General features: G+C 39.2%; 8 protein-coding genes across 19 annotated transcripts in view; 4 read left to right on the top strand and 4 right to left on the bottom strand.

Annotated features, from left to right (window-relative positions):
• Positions 1 to 1,955, top strand: part of LOC108603686 (tolloid-like protein 2) — a 44,750-nt gene extending 42,795 nt beyond the window's left edge. For 4 of the 7 annotated variants that reach the window (XM_017992705.1, XM_017992704.1, XM_017992707.1 and 1 more), the window contains one exon: positions 46 to 1,955. In XM_017992705.1, coding sequence (XP_017848194.1) covers positions 46 to 332 — 287 coding nt within the window. In that variant the 3' untranslated portion in view covers positions 333 to 1,955. The remainder of the gene's footprint in view (positions 1 to 45) is intronic. The other 3 variants (XR_001915316.1, XM_017992708.1, XR_001915315.1) reach the window with 2 other exon arrangements.
• A 638-nt stretch (positions 1,956 to 2,593) lies between these two features.
• Positions 2,594 to 3,100, bottom strand: LOC108601771. Of its 2 annotated transcripts, none has more exons than XM_017989696.1 (2): positions 2,910 to 3,100; positions 2,594 to 2,853 (listed from the first exon to the last, which is right to left on the bottom strand). In XM_017989696.1, exons 1-2 carry the CDS (start codon positions 3,037 to 3,039, stop codon positions 2,645 to 2,647), a joined length of 339 nt encoding a protein of 112 aa, XP_017845185.1. In that variant the 5' UTR covers positions 3,040 to 3,100; the 3' UTR covers positions 2,594 to 2,644. The 2 variants fall into 2 exon arrangements, with proteins under 2 accessions (XP_017845185.1, XP_017845186.1); XM_017989697.1 differs by having other exon boundaries at positions 2,594 to 2,838.
• Positions 3,101 to 3,219: 119 nt separating this feature from the next.
• Positions 3,220 to 5,077, bottom strand: LOC108601770 (WD40 repeat-containing protein SMU1). Its single transcript, XM_017989695.1, has 5 exons — positions 5,052 to 5,077; positions 4,914 to 4,980; positions 4,604 to 4,862; positions 3,467 to 4,545; positions 3,220 to 3,409 (listed from the first exon to the last, which is right to left on the bottom strand). The coding sequence occupies exons 1-5, from the start codon at positions 5,075 to 5,077 to the stop codon at positions 3,311 to 3,313; spliced, it is 1,530 nt and encodes a 509-aa protein (XP_017845184.1). The 3' UTR covers positions 3,220 to 3,310.
• A 273-nt stretch (positions 5,078 to 5,350) lies between these two features.
• LOC108602157 (39S ribosomal protein L11, mitochondrial) lies at positions 5,351 to 6,111 on the top strand. The gene is made up of 3 exons (XM_017990189.1): positions 5,351 to 5,485; positions 5,541 to 5,825; positions 5,883 to 6,111. Exons 1-3 carry the CDS (start codon positions 5,351 to 5,353, stop codon positions 6,051 to 6,053), a joined length of 591 nt encoding a protein of 196 aa, XP_017845678.1. The 3' UTR covers positions 6,054 to 6,111.
• Positions 6,068 to 7,021, bottom strand: LOC108602155 (ribosomal RNA processing protein 36 homolog). The gene is made up of 3 exons (XM_017990188.1): positions 6,899 to 7,021; positions 6,301 to 6,844; positions 6,068 to 6,242 (listed from the first exon to the last, which is right to left on the bottom strand). Exons 1-3 carry the CDS (start codon positions 6,962 to 6,964, stop codon positions 6,112 to 6,114), a joined length of 741 nt encoding a protein of 246 aa, XP_017845677.1. The 5' UTR covers positions 6,965 to 7,021; the 3' UTR covers positions 6,068 to 6,111.
• Positions 7,022 to 8,010: 989 nt separating this feature from the next.
• LOC108601586 (transmembrane protein 26) lies at positions 8,011 to 10,261 on the top strand. Its single transcript, XM_017989486.1, has 8 exons — positions 8,011 to 8,204; positions 8,599 to 8,863; positions 8,916 to 9,178; positions 9,233 to 9,384; positions 9,444 to 9,642; positions 9,702 to 9,770; positions 9,822 to 10,010; positions 10,069 to 10,261. The coding sequence occupies exons 1-8, from the start codon at positions 8,011 to 8,013 to the stop codon at positions 10,259 to 10,261; spliced, it is 1,524 nt and encodes a 507-aa protein (XP_017844975.1).
• A 1,502-nt stretch (positions 10,262 to 11,763) lies between these two features.
• On the top strand, positions 11,764 to 19,800 carry LOC108604292. 4 transcript variants are annotated; one of them, XM_017993707.1, is made up of 8 exons: positions 11,764 to 11,849; positions 16,208 to 16,559; positions 16,617 to 16,831; positions 16,934 to 17,447; positions 17,502 to 17,895; positions 18,745 to 18,976; positions 19,036 to 19,182; positions 19,242 to 19,800. In XM_017993707.1, exons 2-8 carry the CDS (start codon positions 16,267 to 16,269, stop codon positions 19,358 to 19,360), a joined length of 1,914 nt encoding a protein of 637 aa, XP_017849196.1. In that variant the 5' UTR covers positions 11,764 to 11,849; positions 16,208 to 16,266; the 3' UTR covers positions 19,361 to 19,800. The 4 variants fall into 4 exon arrangements, with proteins under 4 accessions (XP_017849196.1, XP_017849193.1, XP_017849194.1 ...); XM_017993704.1 differs by having other exon boundaries at positions 16,889 to 17,447; XM_017993705.1 differs by lacking the exon at positions 11,764 to 11,849 and adding an exon at positions 15,396 to 15,629 and having other exon boundaries at positions 16,889 to 17,447.
• A 2,001-nt stretch (positions 19,801 to 21,801) lies between these two features.
• Positions 21,802 to 23,612, bottom strand: part of LOC108603927 — a 55,109-nt gene continuing 53,298 nt past the window's right edge. For both annotated transcript variants that reach the window (XM_017993120.1, XM_017993121.1), the window contains exons 11-12: positions 23,419 to 23,597; positions 21,802 to 23,365 (exon numbers count right to left, since the gene is read on the bottom strand). In XM_017993120.1, the coding sequence (XP_017848609.1) occupies positions 22,133 to 23,365; positions 23,419 to 23,597 (1,412 nt within the window). In that variant the 3' untranslated portion in view covers positions 21,802 to 22,132. The remainder of the gene's footprint in view (positions 23,366 to 23,418; positions 23,598 to 23,612) is intronic.

Genomic DNA, 23,612 nt, shown 5'->3' with positions numbered 1-23,612 from the left:
AATCGTTTTGCTAATGTTTCGACTCGACTAATGTTTGTTCTTTAGCTGGTCTTAGCTCAAGTCGCCGGCATCTGCAGAGCGGCGGGGCCAGCATTGCTGGCAGCCTGCATGGCATCAACAGTGGGACATTGATCATACCGCCGGCACCACTGCCACCCACAAGTGTGCCACCGCCACCACATATATGCATAGCGGGCATTGATATGGGCCTGGATGATGATGAGGAGGAGCTCGATTTGGAGGAGGATGAGCTGGCGGCGGATATATTCATTAATGATGTGCATTTCGACGAGGATAACATCGATCATGTAAACCAAATGGCGAACGTTTAACGATGGTTTTTAAGCATTTTTAAATCTAGTTTCAGTTGTAGGCGTATATATATATTTTAAAATTAAGGCGTGTGGGGCGTGAGGCGTAAGACACACATTATAGTATATGCATTGCCTTGCTGGCAGTCGAAGAAGAAGATCATGATGATGATGATGATGAAGAAATAGCAAAAGCGAACAAGAACTCAAAAGTTAACAATACCTAAAGACGAAATATTAGAGAACAAGTGCGAATTGATTAAGACGTAAATATAATAAAATTACCATAACATAATTAGTTACGAAAGGTAAACGGCTCAAGTAAAGTACAGTAGGGTGTAAACATTGTAGTAGCGATATATACAATACAATTCGATACGTTTAAACGTTGACAGGCAACAAATAATAATTACATTTAAATATACATGCATACATTATATAGTATATTATACACATAGCGACTCGCAGGACAAGAGATGACAAACAGATGACCACGATGTTGGAAAAACATAACAAAACAAAAAGAAAAAAACCAATGCGGCATTTTCACAGCCACTGGAGACCGCAAAATGTTGTTGATTTTTATATTTGATACGAGTAATATTTAGGTGAAGCATAAATTGAATTAATTATACAAAGAAAAAAAAACAAAAAGAAAACCCATACACATAAATAATTTAAATGCAACCGGATGATAGCATACAACATAACAGTGTGTACTACATTCAAGTTCAATTCATTAATGGGCATAAAACAATAACTTTAAATAAATACCAATAACTATAAATACAGAAAGCGAATCAAATTTTATTTACACATTTTTTAAACAGCAAAAAACAAACAAATAAAATAACATAAGCAAACAGCAAGTTTAATATTGAGATTTTTAACGCAAGCATTAAATACACAATTGAAACATTACAATAAAAAAACAACATAAACTGCATAAATAAATAAAAATGAATTAGTGACTATCAAACCTATATCTTCCAGCAAATGTTAAATGCAAATCACTTAAAATTGAGAAAATTTGCATGCATTAAAATTAAAAGTAAATAAACGAAATAATAATTTTTAGTAGTGCAAATTTGTCGTGCGCTCCAAAAGAAAATTCCATAATTGATAAATTCCAAAACAGTTTTTGTCTAATGAGCACACATGTTTATAGAGATTTAAACTGAGAGAGAAGAAGCGACATTAAAGAATAAATAAATATTAAATTGTACACGCTAAAGAGTAAAGATAATAAACAATTATGTATACAACAAACTAAGATCAAAAAGTAAATAACAAATTCCACACAAAATGCAATCATTTGTGCCAAACTTTTGTATTTTAATTTCAACTAATGATATATGTTTTTATTCTATAAGAAGTAATTCGTGGCCAACTATTATTATTGGTTTATTTAGTTTTAATTCCATTTTTGTATTCGTTATCGATTCACGAAAATAAAGAAACACACTTATTGGTTTCATAGCGCTCGTACGTTTTGCAAAAAGAAAAAACAAAAACTAAACGAAAAATTTAAACATATTATATAAATAAAAGCTTAAATAAATGAGAAGCACTAAAAAGGCTCAACGTAAAAATCCTTTATAATAAATGTAGGTGTTTAAAAAGAAAACTTAATAAATAAATTCATAAATACATTGAACAAGTAAAATGTTGTTAAATTGTTGCATACAAAATAATGTAATTCATAAGTAAATATAAATTATTTTTAAATAATTACCAAATGCAAATACCAACTGCATATTTAGTTTAGGTGTATACATTTTGTTGTTGTATGACATTGCGAGAAACCCCCAATTAAATTAGTTAATTAAAAAAGAAAAAGAATTTGTGTTTTAGCAATAAAAAGAAACATAAATTATTTAACAAAACAATTTAAAAAATAAAAATGTTCAAGAAACACACGAGAAAAAAATCCCTAAAATGTTCTAAGCGTTTACCAAAGCAAAACAAAAAACGAAAAAAAAAACACAAAGTTAAATTAAAAAGCAAGCGTTAAATTTACAATTAAATCTACAAAATAAGCAAAAGCAAATAAATGAACAAAATATTATACAAAGAGTAAAATGTAAAAGCTAAATCGAGAAGCCAAATCAAAGCGCGGCGCTTCTGCCACAAGATAGTTGACTAGAGAATGCAAAATTTTAAAATTGCAATTGAAAAACAAAAAGCAAAAGAAAGGAACACCTACAAAAACAATTCCATGTTAACATTAAATATAAATAAAGGTAATTAAATAAATGAATACTAAAGCAAAAGATTGTAACTTAAAATCTATTAAAGCAATTTATTGAGGGTTAAAAGCAATACACATTTGATTAGTTTGGCGAATTCAAACGAAACTTTGCCATCATGCTGTTTATAGCATCCGAATCTCCATCGATTTGAGCCTTTTGCTCGGCCACAACTTGATCAAAGGAAGTCTGCTTGGTGCCAATTAAATAAAAATCCTCATCGGCTATAGTAATACGTCCATCAGCATTGGCTGTCTGACCTTCGTAAATGTCCAAAGCTTTGAAGTCAAAGACTAGAGTAAAAATAAGCACAAAGCAATTTCATTTCCACTACAAAGGAAAAACTCACCCATGCTCTTGATAAGTTTGCCATCAGCATCTGTGAAATTAAACTGAAACGTGCTCATCACAGTGCGCTTGTCGGGATCAGCATCCTTTAGCCTGTTGCGTATTTTCTCAATAATCTCGTCGCTCTTCATGCTAACGAAGCGAAGCACAAGTGTCTCAATGCAGCTCAACTACTTGACTAATTCCAGCAACTGACAGCAATTGCAATGAAGACATTGGATAAGCGCAAACGGTATCGTTGAGACCTTGCATAATTCTTAATTAAAGTCAATTTGTTGCGTTGCTGCATGATTGACAATATTGATGCAGGGCATGAGAAAATCTTAAGTAATGTTGGGTCAAGTATAAGCTTTATTTTGAAAAGTAAACTAAAAACTAAAACTAAGAGCAAGCTTATACAACTTAAGGTTTCCACAACTTGAGCAGACCATCTTCGCTATAGCTGGCCAGTAAATTCTGATGAGGATGATGCGTTAGGCCAATAACGTCCTTTTCATGCACCTGTGCGTTAAAATATTTGCTTGAGTAAATCATTTACGAACAACAATTGATACTTACATTCAAAGTACGCTCCAGCTTGCCTGAGGAAACCGAGAAACAATAGAGCACTTGATCTTCACCAGCACAATAGATGAATTCGCCGCGCGGTGAGAGTGTGGCTGAGATGAAGGCACCGCCCTCGCGCTTACCCGATGAGAATGAGCGCACAATCTGACCCTGCATATTCATTATGACTACGGTATTGGATCTATTGCAAACGATAAAATGCTCCGGATTTTTGGGCAGTATAAGGACAGTGTTGACGGCGAGCTCGTTGCCCAAAGGCTTGTATGTAGCTGTACACTCGGTGGTCTTAAGTGACCAGACCTTGACTGTTCCATCGGAGGATGCACTAAGCACACTGTGGCCATCTGGCGTGAAGGTAGTCTCGTTTACAAACGACGAGTGTCCCTTAAACTCCTTAAGCATTTTGCCTGACTTGAGGCCATGTAAACGCACAGTGTAATCAAAGGAAGCGCTGAGTACTTGACTGTTGTCGCGGGAGAACTGCAAACATGTAATGCCCTTGGTGTGTGCTTTCTCAAATTTACGTAAACACTGCCCAGTGACGATGCGCCACACTTTTATCTGTCCATCCTGTGCACCTGATGCCACCATTTCCGAATCACGTGAGAAAGATAAGGCCAGCACTGCTTGCTCCATCATCATAAATTGGTCTTGGGCCTGATATTTCAAATCCTTACGAACTTTACCAGTTGTAAAGTTCCAAACTTCTAGAAAACCATCCACGCTGCCAGTTATAAGATACTGCCCATCGGGCGAGAACTGCGCACACTCTACATGTGACTTTTCGCCAAACTTAATTTGACGGAACAGCTGCGTGGGGTACATTTCTTCCTCCTGGTCCCTCATGGCAGCTTTGCCACGGAACAAATCAATGGTAGTGCCGGGTGGAAGAAGACCTTGATGCTGTTGCCATTTTAGCGCCTGTCCTAACAGTGCCAGCAGCCTCGAGGAGGGCACAACATGCACTTCACCACTCAGCTCCTGTGCAATAGCTGTGCGACGCTTTTCTTTGCTGCTTCCCTCCGCGTAGGCCTCGCGAGGATCAAAGTAAGCGCGTTGCAACATATTTTCTGCAAGATGAACAGCATTTAGTAATTAATTTTATGTACCAGCTGTTGAGAGGCTCACCTAAATGTATATAGCGTTCGGGTTCGTGCTGCTTAAGCATACTCATGGGATCTGTTTGGCGCAGCAAGGAGCGCGCAGCACCCAGTTCACGCAGCTCAATTAACTCTAGCACGATTTGCTCATAGAGATTGAGTAGTTTTTTATCCGGTAGCTTTAGGGACTGCGTTACTTTCAGCACAGTATCCCAATGTCCATTCGAAATGTCCTGCACAAAGCCATCCACACTGTCCACAGTATTGAGTGAAACGCCGGTTTCCTCCTGCATAAAAGAACATTAATACAGACATAATGTTTTATATTTTATGATTACCTGTAGTGTCTGTAGCGTTTTTAATAAATTGGACTCCTTTAAGTATTGCTGAATAAGCCTTATTACACTGCATGAGGGCAAAAACACATTGTAAATAAGTATGAGTTTCAACACTAACTACTATAGTCATATACTTACTCAGCAGATTCAATTTCAATGGACATCTTTGCTAATTTCTTTTGTTTTATTTATAAATACGTATTTTTATAACAAAACTTTTTGCAGAATTGTTGTTTATAAGCGAGTGAACTAAAAGAGCTGAATTTATTCACTTGAGCGTGCGCATTTTTGCGTTTTTATTCACTGTTGCTGAGTTCATTCGACCAACTGAACCAGTTCACCCTTACAGCTGTTGCATCTCTTCTTCTTCCCATCGCTGTACGTCTCTTTGCATAACATCCTAACGCTGAGTTTGTTTGTAAATCAAATCAATTAAAATGTCGAAAGCAGCCGGCAAATTAAAGTCAATGAAAAAGACAGTAGAGCGTATAACGCATACAACAAAACTGAAGACAAATATACCGGCTGGCATGGCGGCAGCAGGCCCACCATTGGGTCCTATGTTGGGTCAGGTGTGTACGACTTTGCACATTGCTCAACATTTCATTAATTTTATGTATTTTATAGCGTGCTATTAATATTGCTGCATTTTGCAAGGACTTTAATATGAAAACGGCAGAAATGAAGGAGGGTGTTCCACTGCCGTGCCGCATTTCAGTGAACAGCGATCGAAGCTATGATTTGGTCATACATAACCCGCCGGCAACCTTCTTCCTTAAGCAAGCAGCAGGCTTGCAACGTGGTACAATGACACCTGGTCGTGAGGTAGCTGGCATGATTACTCTTAAGCATTTATATGAAATTGCTGCAATTAAGATACAGGATCCGCCAAATGCAATGCTCACAATGCAGGTGTGTTTAAATTCTTTTGTTCAATGTTGCTTTATTAAAAATTCTTTTAATTTTCAGCAAATGTGCGAGATGCTCATAGGCATAGCACGCACCTGCGGCATAAAGGTTGTGCGGGAGATAGATCCTACGGAATATGGACAGTTTCTAGAAGAGCGCAAGATTATTGTCGAGGACCAGCGACGTGAATTGCAAGAGAAACGTGAGGCTAAAATGTTAAGAACAGGCTAGCCTTAAGTAAATTGTAAATTGTTTAATCGTTAATATACATTTTCAACTAAAAAAATAACTATTCTATGCTAATGCGATTGCGATCCTTGGCAGCGTTCTTCTTGCGTCGCTTCTCAAGATGTTTGTTGAGCTTTCCTGTATTCTTCAGATGTTCGAATTGGGCCACCAGTTCCTTGGCTCGTCTTTCCTCTGCAAAGAAAGTTGTGGTTATTACTGTAATAATGTAACTTATCTTAAAGATACTTACTTTTTGTTGCATAGTGAGGTTGACGGCCTTCATTGTGTGCCTTCTGTATTTCAGCACGTTCCTTTTTCAACAGGTGTTGCTTGAGATGCCATTTTTTGTCTTCTACATTTTTGTTAATAAGACGCTGCATAGTGTGCCTGATTTTTTGTTTTTCTTCGCCATTCTGTACTTCAGTCAACTCTTTTTTCAATTTGCCCACTTCCTTGTCACGTATTTTGCTGATAAACTTGTAATTCTTTTTAAAGGTTTCCACATTATAATCGCCCGCTCTTTCATCGAAGCGCGGATCACGTAGCTCTGCCTCTTTCTGTTTCTTTCGCTCTACACGCAGCTCAGCTCCCAGAAACGGCACCTGCCTCTTTGCACTTAGCTCGCGTGGTCTGTTTTTATTAAGACGCTTAAGTTCGTTCCTTTCCTTTGGCTGTCTTGACTGGGAGGCTTTTCCACCCAACACTGCTTCCTTATAAACCTTGGCGCCCAGTTGCTCTTTCAGCTGCATAATTTCCTCAAAGGACATTGACTTGAGGTCTTCGCGGATTGCAGCCTGCGAAAAGTATAGATTTAATGGTATTTTGTAGATGAATGTGTATGTACTTACCTGCGTTTCATTATCACTGGCAATTTCATGCTCTGATTCGGCTGAGGACTCACTTGAAGATGCCATTTAAGCAAAAATACAATAATTAAAAACAATAAACAAACTTTCACGTGTTGTGTTGTGATAATGTCATAACAGAAGCTGTTAAGTGCCCTAACAGAAAATGTTATAGTGTTATCGACTCCGCCTATCGTACGTGCTATTAACATTTTAACAGTTTTCCAACACTCTTTGCGCAACATTTGAATTTAAAAGAGAAAATAACAAGTATACTACAATACAATTCAGTGTGTCCATAATCAGCAGGTGGTTGCATGTTACCATTGCATTTTTAATATCATGCGCTTAAGCACTAAATGTGTCATTGTAATTTTATTCTACGAGAAGTTTACGACTTTGGTACTATACTATTGATAGTTTTGGGAAATTTGCTGTTTGCATTAATTTTTGTTTAAAAGTAGCTGGGTTTATGATCATTCATTAAAAATTAGGAAAGGACCAGTCTATGCTGTAAAAACGTGAATATGATATAGATTTGAAAATTAATTAGCAGAAACATCATACTTTTAAAATTATAAATTCAGTTTACCACTATTTTATATTACTGTATTTTCAATATACATCCCTTTTTATTATTATTAAAATGAGAGATATTTTAAATAAATTTAATTTGAATATCATTTTTTTTTATCTTAGATACAGGGATATAATAATTCTCCAGCTCCAGCTCTTAAGTTCGTAGAAACTCATTTATAAGCTTGTTAAAATAAATAGTACACACGTGTTTCACTTTCTCACACGATGTCTTACCCAATGTATGTCCACGAGCATTTCTTACTAATGCGTCAACGCCACACGAGACGTTACGTTCATTCACCAATTACTCGCGTTTATGTATCGCGCTGTTCGCTGCGTTGTCCTTAATTTCTTAAAAAGCGTTTAAACATCTAATGAAAGCATTTTGACCTGCGATTGGAGCTGTCAGTCGCTTCAGTTGTGTTTGGAGCTTTGTTGCGTGCGGTTGGTTTTGGTTTCGAATTGAGCCGCTCCTTTGCGGTGAAAGATAGCTGCTATTTAGTTGAGGACACTGAAGCAATGCAGATGCTGTGATCATGGCGAAGATAATCTCCACCATCAAGGCTATATTGACGCGCATTATCTTTAGCGCACACAGTGTTTTGGCCATTTGGCAGGTGACAACTTTCAAAAAGGACATCATCTATTGGACGCTATGTGGTCCATTGTTGCTGCTGCTGCTCGAGGGCATCTTTACCATCATGATCAAGAAGACGCAAGAGTGGCGCTGGTAAGTCTTTAAGTTAAGTCCTGGATATGGAAACATCCAAGTTTTTTGGCAATGTAAACAAAAATCGGCTGTCGCTGACGTCATGTTCAGGTTTTGATTTTCAATTAAAAGTGAAATCATGTGTTTAATACCAGCCAACAACTCACCGTGTCCACTATGACCACTCCTCCAAGCACAAGCGCAAGCCACCCAGTCATACGCCCACCCACGCGTGGTTGTAGTAAAAACTTTAATGGAATTTCGCATGGGGGAGCCAATGCCAAACGCACCATATAGTCTCTGTCTTTTACTTGGCTGTTTACCTTTTGTCGCGGGGGCGCGCTCATCACTTTCTGACTTGTTTGTTTGTTTTTTGGCCATTCGCTTTACACTCATGCCCCATTGGCTGTTGCAGGTTCTGTCCGTCGGTCTTTCTGTACCTGAGCAGCATTGTGCCTGCCATTTGGCTGCTCGAACTGGACAAGATTGAGCGCCGCCTTCAGGTGATGAATGCATCGCTGCCCAATGCCAATGCGAGCAATGTTAGTAACGACAGCAATCTCAACAGCAACAGCAGCGCCATGGTGCCGGTTGCTGGGTTACTTGACAATGCAGGCATCACACTGCCCACCATTAGTCCAGACACCTGGACCACGCTCATCGAGCAATTCCTTATGCTGGTAAGTACTTCAAATTGCTCTATGAATATATTTTATATTATTATCCTTACAGATTCTCATTGTGGGTCGTTGGCTGTTGCCCAAAGGCGATTTGACTCGCGATCAACTCAGTCAGCTGCTCTTAGTTTATATAGGCACTGCAGCGGATATCATAGAGTTCTTTGATTCCTACAAAGATGATTCAATAGCACGCATTGGTTTCTTGGTTTATCTTACACTGGGCATTTGGTCCTGGAGCCTGATGCAGTTCACAATCGTGCTGTCGGCTACAAGAGGCAGACGACCACGCGGCAGCAGCTCTCATCACAAAGAGGAGTAAGTACTGTAGTTTCTTCTCAGCAAACTTTAGTTAACCTGAAGCTCTTGCAGTCACACGGATTGCTGCGCCAACTGTTGCTGCGGCATTGATGTCTGGGGCATTGTGCTGAACGTTATACTACAAGATGCACCCTTTCTCACCTTTCGCTTGCTTATCATCTTTCAGTACAAGATTATAAACTATATGAATGTATTTTTTACCTGTGCGTACACAATCTTTTGTTAGTTGAGCTATTTGTAACATTTTCCCTTTTAATGGCAGGCAAGAACTCTTTGGTTATTATACTACAGCTATATCGCTTGTATGTAGTCAACGCTGAGTTCTGGAAGAATCGTCGTGAGAGTCGCATGGCCAGAGCACGTCAGTATCAGTCGCGTCGTCGCGTCCACGATGCAGACCAGAACAGCATCTATATGATATCCAATGAGCGTGGTGGCGATGTCAAGAAGAAGATAAAAAAGTAATTTTCATAATGAGCTGCGTTTTATGCATTTGATTATATTTCCCAACTACTTGTAGAGCTAAAGACAGAGACTTTGTGGAACCAGAAGTTAGTCACAACAAGAAGAAAAGGGATAAAAAGGACAAGTAAGTTTAATTTTTTAAAAGTGCTTTAAATTAGTTGTGCTTGTCTTGCAGAAAAAAGCGAAAGCGCAAGGACACTGGTTACTCCACTGCCAGCTCGCAGAATCTTTACTCCACCAAGGCTGGCAAGGATAAGAAGGGTAAGAAATCCAAACGCAACTGCAGCAGCTCACTTAGCGACATTGATCCAAGCAATGTCAAGAAACAGAAACGCCACAAAAATGCTGACAAGGCAGACAAAAAGTATGTTTAGCTAAAATATACGATCGTTGTCAATTGTTGCATTCAAAATTTGCTTTAGAAAATCTCGCAAAATAGAGGCCGTCATAGAGGAGTTAAGCAGCTCGAGCAGCAGCAGCTCCGACTCTAGCAACTCCACGCTGCCCAGCTACGAGGTCATCGATGAGAAGAAATCACGACGTCGCAAACATGGACACAGCAGCGACTCCAGTTCCAGTGACAGCAGCTCAGACTCCTCCTCATCCTCGTCGTGAGCTGTGCAACGTTATTGGTAAACTTTTGGACTAACGGCATTTAATGCGGTGCACCGCTTAATGCAACGTTAACAATCATTTTTTGTGAGAGCCAAATTCAAATTTGGCTCAGACGCTGGCCAAGCGCCAGTTGTCGAATTTTGTCGGAACCTCCTTTGGATGCGTTCAATAAGTTGTAAAAAAAATAACATATATTTTCATATGTTTGCAAACAAATATTTGCTAAAAACAAAAACCTTAAATTTAAACAAATAAAGTTTAGCCACAATTTGAAATATTCAAAATATGTTTAGTTTCTTGTCTGTCATGGCCGCGCATTTTTCGTCTCTTTCTAGCGGCTAAAAGAGCTTTCAACTTACACGAGCAACACGAAAGCTTTTGAGAATAGCGCATGGGCGTATCCAAATGCTTATTCGTAGGGGTTGAGGCAATACAACCTGGACAATAATTATTAGAAATAAATAAATATTACACAATCTTAAAGCTTAAAAAAAAACAGCAAAATTTACTTATTATTAATTTTGATTTGATCTTATACATTAAAAATTAATATATTCAATTTAAACGCAATTTTTAGGGCCCTATTATATTATAATTGATACCGTTATAAATTCTGCTTGATATATGGTTATATTGATTAATAGCTCTTAATATATGTAAGCAATAACGTAAAAGGTTTTGTTATTACAATTTTACTTGTACTTTGCTTTTCAATTTTCATCATCGGCCCTTGCCCTTACCTAGAAAGCCTACGCCCATGGAATAGAAAACTAGGGCTGCATACGTTGTTATCGCTCCTCACTTACTTACTCATAGGCCTTTGTTTACACTCACAGATTATGCCAATTTAAATGTATGCGTGCGCACTGGAGTGCGCATTATTTTTAAAATGAAAAATATTACTTATACTTATGCTTTGTCTTCTTTGTAAACATTTTACAAAATATATAAATAAATGTGTGAACTTGGTTTTATTTTTATATTAATTGCTTAATTAATTACTTTTTAATTAATAATTAAATTACTGTACACCCTAGCGTACGCACACTAGTCAGATACGCCGCTCATTTTAAACCATGTAGATAAAGATGCCCAAAACGGTCTTATAATTAAGTTGAATTAGATTTTCGCGTAACACGCAGAAGTAGGCGTGGCTGACCCCAAATAATGTTTCTATTAATTTTTGATTTTCTAAAAAAATGGTTTATTATTATACAAAAAATGTATTCTCGGTTACCATATGGCTATAAAACAAATATTTTTCAACAAATTTTAAATAAGCTTTGCAAAATTTGTTGTGTACTTTGACGGATTATAAACTATAAATCTGCATTTATCTCTTTTTTATGTGAGAAGCGGCTTTTATTTCGGCATCGGCATAATTTTGTTTGTTATTGTTTGTATCTTGAATGTGTAACCTACAGGGTCTTGCTATGTCGGCATAGCTTAATTTATTACATAGGCGCATGTTTGAGAGCTTTAGATTTTAGTTGTTGCTGAGCGTTCGAGCGCTGCGGATTGTGCGCGCTTTGTTGTCGGATACGCAGCGGCGACGGAAGCTTTTTTGTTGCTCGTCAAGTTTGTGATTGTGAGTGTGTGTGTGCTATTGTTGTAGCTATTATGTACATATACTTACATATATGTATATACAATCATCTATGTATATATGTGTGTATATGTAAATTTATGTAAAACTTCTGGCAAGTGTTGTTAAATCTGAGGTGAACGCTTGATCTCTAACGCCGCCCACACCACATAGCCATAGCGCATTTGTTTATAGTTGCTGGCATGCCTTAAAAGTGACAACAAAAGCGCGTATCCAATAACAACAAGCGCCAACAGTTGTCAACTGGAGAGCGCTGATAAAATGCGAACGATAATCGCACAGGTGTCAATTTTTAATTTAAGGCACGCAAATCCTCGGAATGTTTAATCAGTCCGTGGCTAGATAAATATTTTGTGGGCGTACCAACAGCAGCTGACAATAATCTATGTAAAGCGAATCAGCTTGTATCAAAGTCAATTTCAGTTGCCAATACGTATACGCCATAGGCGCATATGTATGTGTGTGCACAATGAAAACAACTCACAACAACGCACGTTATCAAGTTCAAAAGAGTTGACGCCTCTTCTAGTTTGTTGCGCCGCACTGTAACAACAAAATAGTCGCTTGGCATAGTTGCTGCCCAGCTGTTCACTGGCTGTTTGCTATTCGTGCAGACAAAACACGTTTGTGGCCCAGCCCAAGCGAGGCCCAGGCCCAGGTCACTGTTAATTTCATTTCACTTTCTGCCGCTGCTGCTGCTCTTGTTAACTCCCAGCACGCAGTTAGAAGACTAAGGCAACAGGCTTGAGCTTCCACCCTTCGGCACAAAGCAAAGGCGCAAGCGTCGTCATCAGTTTAAGGAAGTTGCCAAAACACATGCTGTGATTTACTTTGGAAAACTTTTTTGCGGCTTTGACTAGCAGGTGCTTTGAATAACTATAGTACACTTCATTTATGCTATCATTAGCAATTTAATTGCTGTCATGACAAACACCAAATAATCATTAGCCCTCTGTTGATGTCTTGTTGCTGCTGCTGTACTCCCCAGAGTCTCCGCATTACTCACGACACTGGCAACGAAAACAAGCACATCAATTTATGCCTATGGTACGATATTCTATATATACCATAAGCCTACTACATATATGCGTATATATACACGTGTATACACATTTATGTTTTGCATAAATTATATTCATTGCCGGCCGGTTTGGTTTTTAACTCGCTCAGAACCTGTTGCTAAGCAACTTCCATTTGAATTAAATTTGCCAAAAAAAAAAAAAATTAAATTCAATTAATTAAGGAAATCAGAACATATATGTACAATGATTAATAAATTTTCTGCACTTTTTTAAAACATTAACCTTGCTGCGTGACCTTTACCATTGTATATCAATACGAAAAAACAGCTGCTGAAGGCTTGCTTTGTATTTTAATTAAAACATCAATTTACAGTTATGGAATAAAACTGGCTGGCTGACTGGCCTGCTTTTAACTGAAATTATTTATAACAATTGACTTCAATTTGTAGTTGATACTTTGAATCACTTGCAATTTGTGTCGCACGCCAAGCGTAGAAAATAATAGTGCCCAATGCTTCAGCAGCAGTCAATGGCGCTTAGCTGAGCTTTGTTAATTTGTTTTCCTTTTTGTTCCAGTTAATTGCACACACTTAACGCCTTGTTTTGTATGCGCGCGTGGGCGTGGCAATGACAAGCAGGTGAATCTCAACATGCAAACGAATATGAATTCACGTGTGCCAACGCATGCGACGCTGTTCAATTGTTCACATATTATGCATACATATATACTAAGTATTCCAATTTATAGCATGCTATTGCTTGTGGCTTCGTGACTATGCTATGGCAATTAATTTCCAGCTAACGCTGGCCCACAGCTTGTTGACCAACAATTATGCACAAGTTTACTTAAATAAAAATGCAATGCATAAGTCTACAACGTGGCCAGCTGACAGTTGCCTAGTGGCCTTATTACGCAGTATTTTTGTTTAAAGATAAAAGACTGCAGCAACGCAACAACAAAAACAAACAGAAAACGAATGCAACGCAACGATCAGCTGCAGTACAAAGTCCACATGGCGCATGAGTAATGTGTGTGCATACGCTCCGTTGTCAACTAATGCTGCTCGCTTTTTTTGGGTGTGTATGTGTTTGTGGGTGCATTGACCTTGCTCAGCGTGTTAACTGCTAGTTAGAGTATAGATAAATGAGCACAACGAATCAGCAGCTAATAGAAGATAATAATAAATGTTAAAGTTATAAAAACAAACAAGCAAATGATCCGCGTTAAGCTTACAATTAGTTCTGTAATATAATCAATTCATTTATATCTATTGTTGTTTTCATATTTCAATGCAAATTAAATGTTTACACTTGTTCGTTGCATATTTTAATGCTTTTGAGCATTTTAGCTTTGAAAGATTTCAACATAACGAGATAAGCATAATGTAGATATATCAAAAGAATAAATTTGCTTTAGTTTGGAAGTTTTATTTCGTAGCAGAAGTAGAACAAGATATAATCATAATCAAAAAGCAAATGCCGTCGTCTCTCTTAACTTCCTTATTTATCTAACGAACATCAAAACAAACGCAAACAAACAAAACTGTCGTTTATTATTGTAATTGACAAGCAGATGCGGCAAATGAAACGCAAACATTTGTTGATGAATTTCTGCAGTTTATTATAGCAAATTTTATTAGAAACTAACTCATTTAGATGGTTGCCTTAGCTATTGCTATTTTTATTTACTAATTAACTTAAACAATCTTTTATTTTGAAATTTAGCGTAATATAATTATTCGACCACAACGCTTAATAGTTTCGAGCTCTTAATGAGGCAAAGTGCATTTTAATTTGCATTGTTTTCAATATTTAAATGAATTCAATTGCTCTTAGATTAGATTCAATCAAACAATGCTATGCCCTTCAATAATTGAGCATTAAATGGAATGCATAAAGCATTTTGCTAATTTTAGCTTGTTGACTATGGTTAGTTATGCAGGCCACGACCCATGACTGTTTATATCAAATGCATATCAAATGCAATTATACGCGCTGCTCTCCTATAAACAAAATTCAAATATGCTTAGATTATTTGGCTGCAAGTATCTCACTATTGCTAGTTGAACTCAAAGCAGAGTTCATTCCCAATAAATTTAAATGCATTACTCTAGACGCCGTTAATTAGGCTGTTTTATTTACAGAGCAACAAGCAAATGTATTGTTTGCTAGTTTGTATTTCTTATTGCGCCACAGACAACGTCTAGGGGAAACAACTGTGCAAACAAAAATCAAACAAAAGGCAGGCATATATACTCGCTGCTATTATCTTAAACATAAACACAAAAATCAAATAAACAATAAGCGCTTTGATTTTTAATTTATATCCATTTACAGCTGCCCCAAGAAATTTAATTAGCAAAAGAAAGCGCTGGGCTATCAATAGAGCTGCTTGATAAGCTTTGAGCAAAACCTTCTTATGTCTTATCTATTTCTATTGTTGGCAATTGAATATTTATGGAGTGCGCATTCAGCTCTAAGCTGCAGACAATGCAGTGCAGCTGACTGCAATTGAGTCGTCGTGTTGTTGTTGTTGTTGTTGCTTTGACGCACTGCAACAAGTGCTTGTTAAGTGCGATACACTTGGCCACTTGCGCTAGTATCTGTCGCAATTGAGCAGAACGCTCGGCTAGCTAACAGTCACTCGCTAATGTAACAATAGCCACAGTTGGGATTTGAACGGGGCGCAGTTTGGTGCTGATTTGCATTGTGTGCGGTAGCGTCGTCAATAGAAACAAGTGTAAGTTGAGCTCTCATTTAAGCAAATGGAGAGAGTGGGTGGCTGGGCGTGTAATTGCATTACTCATCTGAATGCCAGTCAAGTCAGCATGCATAAGCAAAAGCTTTTGTTTATTGCCTGTCATAAATGCGACTATAAATAGCGTGTACAGTTGTTAAAGCTGCGGTCGGTCGTTAGTAGCAGTGGCATGCAACAAGCGTTGCGCTGCACATGCAACGACCTTCAACTTGAACCGTAACGCAAGCCAAGCTAACGTAATCTAACTATTATGCGCTGGTTATGTGTGCCAACTAATTGGATTGCCAGGCAAAGAAATATAAATGCTATCGAGCGACTCAAGTAACTTTGCTTTGCTGCCAAAGCAAAGGCAAAGGCAAAAGCAAAGCATGTGTGAGTGAACGTTGTCAGTCAAAATAACAAATTGAAAAATTGTAAGGCGTGCGAGCCTGCAATTTGCGTATTATATTGTGTCTAGCAGGTCGTATACGTAATCTATCTTTACGACACTGACACCCCAGCAGCAAACGCCAATTTAATTGCATATGATTAGATTGTAAGTTCTTAAATTATATTCGCAGTTCGCGGCATGTGGACACATTGCTAGTTTTGGCCGCCAGCCAGCTGTGAAGAGACCACAATGTTTACAACAAGCGCAAGCTTGAGCAATGCCAATGCCATTGATGCTGATGAGCATGAGATACACAAAAATAGCAGCAACAACAAGCAACAAGATCACAACGAAGACAACTGTAGTAACAACAGCGAACAGACATCGATCGATGAGCATTACGTCTTTGACATAGCCATGATGAGCATTGCCGAACAGGTGCCAGGCAGCCAGCATAATGAGCTGCAGATTGATCGTCAAGTGGAGGAGCAAGTGGTCAGTGAGCTAGTGCGCAGCTCAAGCGAGAACGCGCTCATCGAGCAGTGAGTGTTGCCAAGACAATATAAATTCATATATATATAAACTAAATTTCTATTTAGTGATGGCCACAACGGCGGCAGCATGCGCGTTGTGTTTGGCATACTTGTGCGCCTGGTGCTGCCATTGGCCAACGGCGTGGCACGTGGCATCAAAGGCATACGCGATGTGCGCGTCTTGCGTGTGCTGCAGCATCTGGCGTCCAGTCGCCAGGCACTGGCCAATCTAATGGCCTTTGCCGCCAACAGCATATCGCTAAATCTTTCCAGCGTGCAGGGTAAGTCAGCGCAAGCTATAGCTTATAAACAAATCTTTATCTATATACTATACGCAGCTCTTCACTTCAAATACTATATGTCGTGTAAATTTCCATTAACAGTTTCGAATCGCTTGGGGCCTTTGCGCAATTTGCTAAAGTTGCGCAAGAGCCAGGACGGCTTGGAGTGCCTGCCCGATATACCCAGCACGCCAGGCTCGCCCACCACGCCCACTACGCCGCTGCTCGAGCCGCCTTTGTATAGCGTGCAGAGCACTGCTGCCAAATGCTGCACGCTAAACATTTTGGCGGAGCCGCCACCAGGCGCGCCCATAATCGCCGATATTGTATTTATCCATGGTCTGCACGGCTCGCTGGTCAATACCTGGAAGCAGGGCTTGTGGCAGAACGAGCGCCAGCCTGTCGAGTTCGATCGACCGCCACGCCCACCTGTGCGTCCACCCAAGCGTCCGCGGCATTCGCGCAGCGCTGCGATGCACGCAGCGCCGCGTGAAAAGCGCGCCAAGTTTGCCAGCAGTCGACGCTCCTTTGATGCACAGCAGTCAGCGCAGCCCGCCAGCGAGTGCCTCAATCCGCCGCCACACAGCCAAAGCTTCAGTGAATACAGCGATGAGGAGTAAGTGCAGCACGCTAAGCTCAAAGCTTATTATTTAATTTGCTTTCTTAACAGCTTTGCTTATGTTTGCGATGAGCCGCAGGACATCAAAATCTGCGAGGGCATCGAGTACAGCTTTCCCACATTCCGTTTGCGGCTGAATGACAACAGTCGTCTGCTGCAATACGATCTGGAGTCCATGCTGTCCAGCGAGCCTGAGGCTGAGAGCGCTGCAACTGCCCCCAAGGCCAATGACAAGCCAGCGGGCAAACATAAACCCTCTGCCAATGATCCCAACTATTCAAAGTGCTGGCCCGGCGACTGGCTGCCCTTGGACTGTCCTGGCGTGCGTGTCATTGCTGTTAACTATACAACAGATCCGTATCTGTGGCGTCCGCTGTGGAAGCGCAAAGAGCCGCGCTCCAGTCTCATACAACGCTCGCGTGAAATGGCCGAACTACTGCTGGCGGTAAGTGTCAAAGGCAAGCTCAACTTGCTATACACTTTGTCATTAAAAAAATGAAAGGGGATATTATGAGGTTGAAGTAACTGCCGTAAAGTATAAATATGCTTGATCAGCAAGAGCAGTTGCGTCAATAAGCCGTCCGTCTGTCTGTATGAGCAACAAGAACTTAGAGACCATAAGAGCTAGACTTATCTAATTTGGTATGTAGGGAGTCCTATACAAACGCTTTTGTTTTAAAGATTTTAAAATCCTCCCCTCGCTCACAGAAATCAAAAATATCAAGGCAAGCTCAAATTTAATACACTTTGACATTGGCGGTTTTTCATGATTTTATGTAACAGCAACAAAATAGAAATATGCTTGAATAGCAAGCAAAGCTGTGTTGATATAACCGTCTGTCTGTCCATCAGTCTGTATGAGCTACAAAAACTCAGAAACTATAAGAGCTAGAGTTACCAAATTTGTTATTTGACAGTCCTATACAAACGTTTTTATTTTAGAAGTTAAGCTCTGCTTGTTATTGTATATATACACTTAGACATTAAAAAAATATGGCGAGGAGTATCATGAAGTTGAAGTAGCAGTCTTAAAGTATAAATATGCTTGATCAGCTGAGTCGATATAGTCGACCGTCTGTCAGGCAGATTGCCTGTATGAGCAGCGGAAACTCAGAAACCATAAGAGATAGAGTTACCACATTTGATATATAAGCATTCCTATACAAATGATTTTATTTTGCAGGTTTTAAAATTAATAGATATAATAAAAAAATCTGAAAATATTCCCTTTCCATTACAGTTTGTCGGTACGCAACTTTAATGTGATTTCTATTTCTGTTTTCATGTCTTTTAGCAACGCGTTGGCCAGGGTCATCCTATTATATATGTGGGTCACTCTAAGGGCGGTTTGTTCATCAAGCAGCTGATTGTGGATGCCTGGGAATGCGGTCGGCCAGCCATGACGCCATTGTGGCGCTCAGCGCGCGGCTGCTTCTTCTACTCGGTGCCACATCGCGGCTCGCACTTGGCCTCCATTAAGGCGCCGCTGCTGGCGCGCTCCGTAGAGCTGCTTGAAATTGAAAAGGGTAAGTAGCCTCAAACTTAAATACTTCAAAACTGATTCTTATATTTTTTCTATGAGCAGGCAACAAATATTTAGTGGATCTGCATCGTCGCTTTGTGGGTCTTTATCATTTGGGTCAGCTGAAGATCGAGGTGTTTAGCTTTGTGGAAACTGCGCTAACGCTCATGTCTGTGCTCTATCTGCGCATTGTGGGCGTGGACTCGGCAGGTAAGCTACCCCCATTGATAGAATCCATAGCAACCTTTAGTAATGTTTACTTTAAACAGATCCTGGCATTGGAGATGTCTGTGGCATACGCTTGGATCATCGCGAGATCTGCAAGCCGCGCGGTCGTGATTGTATTTTGTACAAAGAGCTGGTGAAGATGATTAAGAAAATCTGTTGATTCACAGCCAACTTGGAAACGATATGTGTATAAAGACTTGCGGCTAATCGGCTGCAAGTCAATGCGTACCTAGTGCTTAGCATATAAAAGTTGAAAACAAATTCAATTTTTTTTTTGTAATTAACTTTAAGCCAGCCATTTAGCTAGTTATATAATTTGATATTTCGTATTTTGGTTTTAGTTTTTGCAAATTGTGATCCATTTGTTCAGTTAATTGTGATGTGATCATACCACGTAATATAATAAGCATACATATAAGGCTATAGACCGTTTGTAAAATGTTACCAACGATGCAGCAACCAATACAGATTTGAATTTTTGCAAGATATTAATAAGCCATTTGATATTTTATACCAAGTACTGAAAGTTACTAAAATATGAAATACGAAATAAGTTGTAATGTATATATGAAGAAGATAAATAAAAATGCATTAAGTTTACATTTTGTTGTTCTCATAACATAGTTTTTAATATGTGTGTGTGTGTGTGTGTGTTGGTGTGTCTGTTTTCGTTACCAATAGTGTTACACTTGAATTAGACTCTATAGCTGCGCCAAATGCTGAGCTTAGCTTAGGATGCCAAAGAATGCTTTTTGCACCAAAAAAACCTTTAACACGAACCTACGAAATACAGTTGCTTAGTTAACTACCATACATATATATATATAATGCTTGTATATAAATTACATAAAAAATACAATAGTTCTTTCGTTTCGACAATATTTTCTGTTCTTCTTCTTTAAAAAGGGGGTACATAGAAAAGAAAAAAAAAACAATTAAAATAAATAAACAATTTACTTGTCACACTACTAATGAGGTATACAAAATGCGCACTTAAAACATCAAATTAAAATTAATTGCCGTATTAAAAGCTTAAATTAGCCAAAGTTAAGTTTAGTGGACTCTTAGTTATTGTTTGTCTTGCCAAGTCCAAAATGCAAATATACATATAATGCACTCTTAATATATCCAATGTGTGTTTTTTTTATTGTTTTACTTGTTGTGTGTTTTCGTTTTTTATGTTTTCCATTTAGCGCTTAAATAATTTAAACATTTATCACATCCACTTACACAGCGATCACAATCGCAGTTACCATATATATATAATTTTTGTTTTTTTTCTGCTTTAAATATGTATTTCTTACAGCTAATTTCATATAATTATATTATAATTTGCTTGCTTTTTGTTTTTCTTATTTTGCTGCATAATAATTTTGTTGCTTTTGTAGGAATTTCGAGTGAGAAAGATTATCTGGTAAATTGCTGAAACAATTGTCGCTTGCTCCGAAAATGCAAAAGATTTGGCTTATTTTAATATGAACACAAGTGAGTTTTTTCTTTTATTATTATTGGTTAGCTAATATCGACGGTGCATGCAAAAGGGATGCGTACTTATTATCCCTAGAGCGCATAGACAATTGAACATTGAACATGTACATACATTTAGTTGTTATCTATTATTTGTGGAAAGGTACTATTGTTTTTTTTTTTTTGTATTTATTTTTTGCGTTTTTGTTGTAGAGCTTTAGATTTGTTTATTGCACTTAGAGCTAAATACGTATACAGTTACAGTTCTTGAACGCATTCTTACATTTATCAATCATAAATATTTTCATTTGTTTTCTCATTCAATTGTAATATAAATCTGGTTTTATTTTATTTTCTTTGCTCGCGTGCCAAAGCAATTGGAATGTGTGCGATTATATATTTTGTTTGTTTAAAATTGTATGTCATAACATGCGTAACAACAACAACAACAGCAACACAAAGTACATTGAATTTAATGCTGTCATTTGTTGTGTAAGCCTTTGTGTGAAGCTTGACAATGCTTTATCAAAAAATAATAACATCCTGTGCTTGATTGCTGTCTCTTATGTAACTGTGTGTGTGTGTGTGTGTGTGTGTGTGTATGTGTTGGTATAAAATAGGTACAGTTTGGGTTTTATATATATATACAGTTATGTATAGATATTTAATGCGGCTGTGACTTGCTTTTAATATAAAAACATAATTGGTAAATAAACGTATACGCAATATTTTTGCGTTGCGTTGCGGTGCGTTGCGGTGCGTTGTTATTGTGTTGTTTAAACAAAATACATAAATGAATATAATCAGGTACATTTGATATATCGGTTATAAATTAAACAAACAAAAATGCAGCAATTAAAATGCGAAAAATTTAATTATTTCAGCTTAACATATAAAATAAAATCTGTGTATATTTGTAAATTAATATGAACACTTGTGACTATGGTTGTGGTTGAATCTGTTTGTGTGTGTGTGAGTGTGTGGTTGGGCTATTGCAATTGTTAATTTTTTTTGGCTATTTGTTTGTTGCATAAAGTGTGTCTAGTAGTAATTGATATAAATAATAATTAGCCTCGATTAATGTAAATGAAATGCATATCAAACAAACAAAACTAAAACTAAACAAATTAGTTGCTATACCTCTATATATAAATACATGTATATGCTATAAAAAGGACTCACATAAGCTTAACTTAAATGTATATCGTATGTGTGTGTGTGTGTGTGTGTGTGTATAAATAACTTGACTGCTAGCACTTGCAGCTTAAATACATTTATAAAATGTATGCGCTCTCTCGCTCTCTTCTCTATAAACTATGTATTCTTATAAATGCTGTTTTGGAATGTTTTGAGCTGCGAATGTATGTGTATGTGTGTGTGTGTGTGCATTGGTGAGTAGTAGTAGCTTCATAGAATACTTTTGCTTGGCTAGCTAACAACCAACAATGACCCAACCGACCCCATTTTAACCATTGGGATCAACTTGGGCACGACGATGCAGATTCGTTGCCGCCGGCCAGGGATGTTTGGTCATTGACGCTTTGTTGTTGTGAACGGACACAGTGCTGCGCGCCTGTGGTCCGTTGGCAGGAACTATGGATGCATTTAAATGCGACTGCGACTGCTGCTGTTTGTTGCTGCTGCTGTTGCTATTGTTATTGTTGCTCTGGCTGCATTGCTTGGACAGCTCAGCGGGCAGCTTGAAGCCATTGCTCAAGCCAGCAGCAGCAACCGCATACTCATGCTCTGAGGTGGGCGTTAAAGTGGCTGCCGACTCCTCCTCGGCCAGCAGACAGATGCCATCGTTGGAATTCGAGTGACGCGTAAAATTTGTATGAAATTGTTTTTTGCTGCTGCCATTGCTGCTGCTGCTGGCGCTGCTGCTGCTCAAGCTGCCGCTGCGACGCGCCACATGCCCCAGCCCAGGCACAGCGGCCACCAAGGGCAACGAGTTGGGCGGCACAGCAGCAGCAGCAGCAGCCGTCGGCTCCAAGCCCAGCTCGCCGCCATTTTGCTTGCCTGCCGCCTGCAGCGCCACCGCATTGGGCGGCGTATGGCGATAGGGTATATAGAATGCCTTTGCATCCTGCAGCATTGCATCCTGCACAGTCTTGCGCTCCGGCGAGCCACCGCCGCACAAAGGCAGCTGCGATAGATTGTGCACGCCGGCAACGCTCAGCTCCAGCTGTGCCTCTTGTTCACTGCGCCGAGCGACGCCATTGCCATTGGGCAGTGCGGCTGCTGCAGTGGCTGTTGTGCTGGTCTGGTACTCCAGCGTGTGCTCCGGCAGCAGCTCGATGTGATAGCGTGAGCGCGGTATGAGCGTCTGCATTTCATGGCAATCCTGCTGCAGCGTTCCGCCGCTCAAGCCGCCAGCACTGTCGCCCGGCATGCCCGAAGCGCTGCTCAGATTGCCAAAGTTTATGTCTGTGGGCGTGGTCAGATGCGTGGGCGCCTGTGCACGCGCCTTAAAGCGACGCCGCTGCAGTATAATGAACGAAGCAAAGCCCAAGACGCATAGAATGCTCAGCAAGGAGCCAATGGCTATGCCGCTGTAGACTTCATGTCTGCTACGATTGTGCTCATGCGGCAAGATGTGAGGATCGATCAGATCGAAAAAGATTGGAGCACCGACGCCTGTTTCGCCCACAACGCGCACGGCCACGTGAATTTTGTCCGTCTCGCTTACATTGGGAAACTACAAGAAATGCATTTAATATGAAATTAAATTCAATTTATATTTTTAGTTACCTTATAGGTGCATCTGCGACTGCAATCTGATTCCAAGACAGTCGCTTCGTGTGTGACGTTGCCCAAGGTGTAGCGTATGTCGTAATGATGCACACGTCCATTTGGATGCAGTGGTGGATCCCATACCAGCTTCAAGCCGCTGCTCTTCAATAGCTGCGCATTGCTGATAGTGCCAGGAGCTGCAAGTAAAGTCC

This window comes from Drosophila busckii, chromosome 3R (assembly GCF_011750605.1).
Source record: "Drosophila busckii strain San Diego stock center, stock number 13000-0081.31 chromosome 3R, ASM1175060v1, whole genome shotgun sequence".
Classification (NCBI taxonomy): domain Eukaryota; kingdom Metazoa; phylum Arthropoda; class Insecta; order Diptera; family Drosophilidae; genus Drosophila; species Drosophila busckii.
This window is presented reverse-complemented; position numbering and strand designations above follow the sequence as displayed.

What these genes read in the sequence shown, in the direction of transcription:
- LOC108601771 (XM_017989696.1), bottom strand. Translation starts at nt 3,039, where the DNA reads ATGAAGAGCGACGAGATTATTGAGAAAATACGCAACAGGCTAAAGGAT. An exon ending in CAAACTTATCAAGAGCATGG is followed by an intron (nt 2,854 to 2,909) that starts GTGAGTTTTTCC and finishes TTTTTACTCTAG; the next exon opens with TCTTTGACTTCAAAGCTTTG.
- LOC108601770 (XM_017989695.1), bottom strand. Translation starts at nt 5,077, where the DNA reads ATGTCCATTGAAATTGAATCTGCTGA. An exon ending in CGAACGCTATATACATTTAG is followed by an intron (nt 4,546 to 4,603) that starts GTGAGCCTCTCA and finishes TTCATCTTGCAG; the next exon opens with AAAATATGTTGCAACGCGCT. An exon ending in AGCTGGAGCGTACTTTGAAT is followed by an intron (nt 3,410 to 3,466) that starts GTAAGTATCAAT and finishes TTTAACGCACAG; the next exon opens with GTGCATGAAAAGGACGTTAT.
- LOC108602157 (XM_017990189.1), top strand. Translation starts at nt 5,351, where the DNA reads ATGTCGAAAGCAGCCGGCAAATTAAAGTCAATGAAAAAGACAGTAGAG. An exon ending in TGGGTCCTATGTTGGGTCAG is followed by an intron (nt 5,486 to 5,540) that starts GTGTGTACGACT and finishes TGTATTTTATAG; the next exon opens with CGTGCTATTAATATTGCTGC. An exon ending in ATGCAATGCTCACAATGCAG is followed by an intron (nt 5,826 to 5,882) that starts GTGTGTTTAAAT and finishes TTTAATTTTCAG; the next exon opens with CAAATGTGCGAGATGCTCAT.
- LOC108602155 (XM_017990188.1), bottom strand. Translation starts at nt 6,964, where the DNA reads ATGGCATCTTCAAGTGAGTCCTCAGCCGAATCAGAGCATGAAATTGCC. An exon ending in CCAGTGATAATGAAACGCAG is followed by an intron (nt 6,845 to 6,898) that starts GTAAGTACATAC and finishes TACTTTTCGCAG; the next exon opens with GCTGCAATCCGCGAAGACCT. An exon ending in ACCTCACTATGCAACAAAAA is followed by an intron (nt 6,243 to 6,300) that starts GTAAGTATCTTT and finishes CTTTCTTTGCAG; the next exon opens with AGGAAAGACGAGCCAAGGAA.
- LOC108601586 (XM_017989486.1), top strand. Translation starts at nt 8,011, where the DNA reads ATGGCGAAGATAATCTCCACCATCAAGGCTATATTGACGCGCATTATC. An exon ending in AGCTCTCATCACAAAGAGGA is followed by an intron (nt 9,179 to 9,232) that starts GTAAGTACTGTA and finishes AAGCTCTTGCAG; the next exon opens with TCACACGGATTGCTGCGCCA. An exon ending in TATGAATGTATTTTTTACCT is followed by an intron (nt 9,385 to 9,443) that starts GTGCGTACACAA and finishes TTTTAATGGCAG; the next exon opens with GCAAGAACTCTTTGGTTATT.
- LOC108604292 (XM_017993704.1), top strand. Translation starts at nt 16,267, where the DNA reads ATGTTTACAACAAGCGCAAGCTTGAGCAATGCCAATGCCATTGATGCT. An exon ending in AAATCTTTCCAGCGTGCAGG is followed by an intron (nt 16,832 to 16,888) that starts GTAAGTCAGCGC and finishes TACTATACGCAG; the next exon opens with CTCTTCACTTCAAATACTAT. An exon ending in TGTGGGCGTGGACTCGGCAG is followed by an intron (nt 19,183 to 19,241) that starts GTAAGCTACCCC and finishes TACTTTAAACAG; the next exon opens with ATCCTGGCATTGGAGATGTC.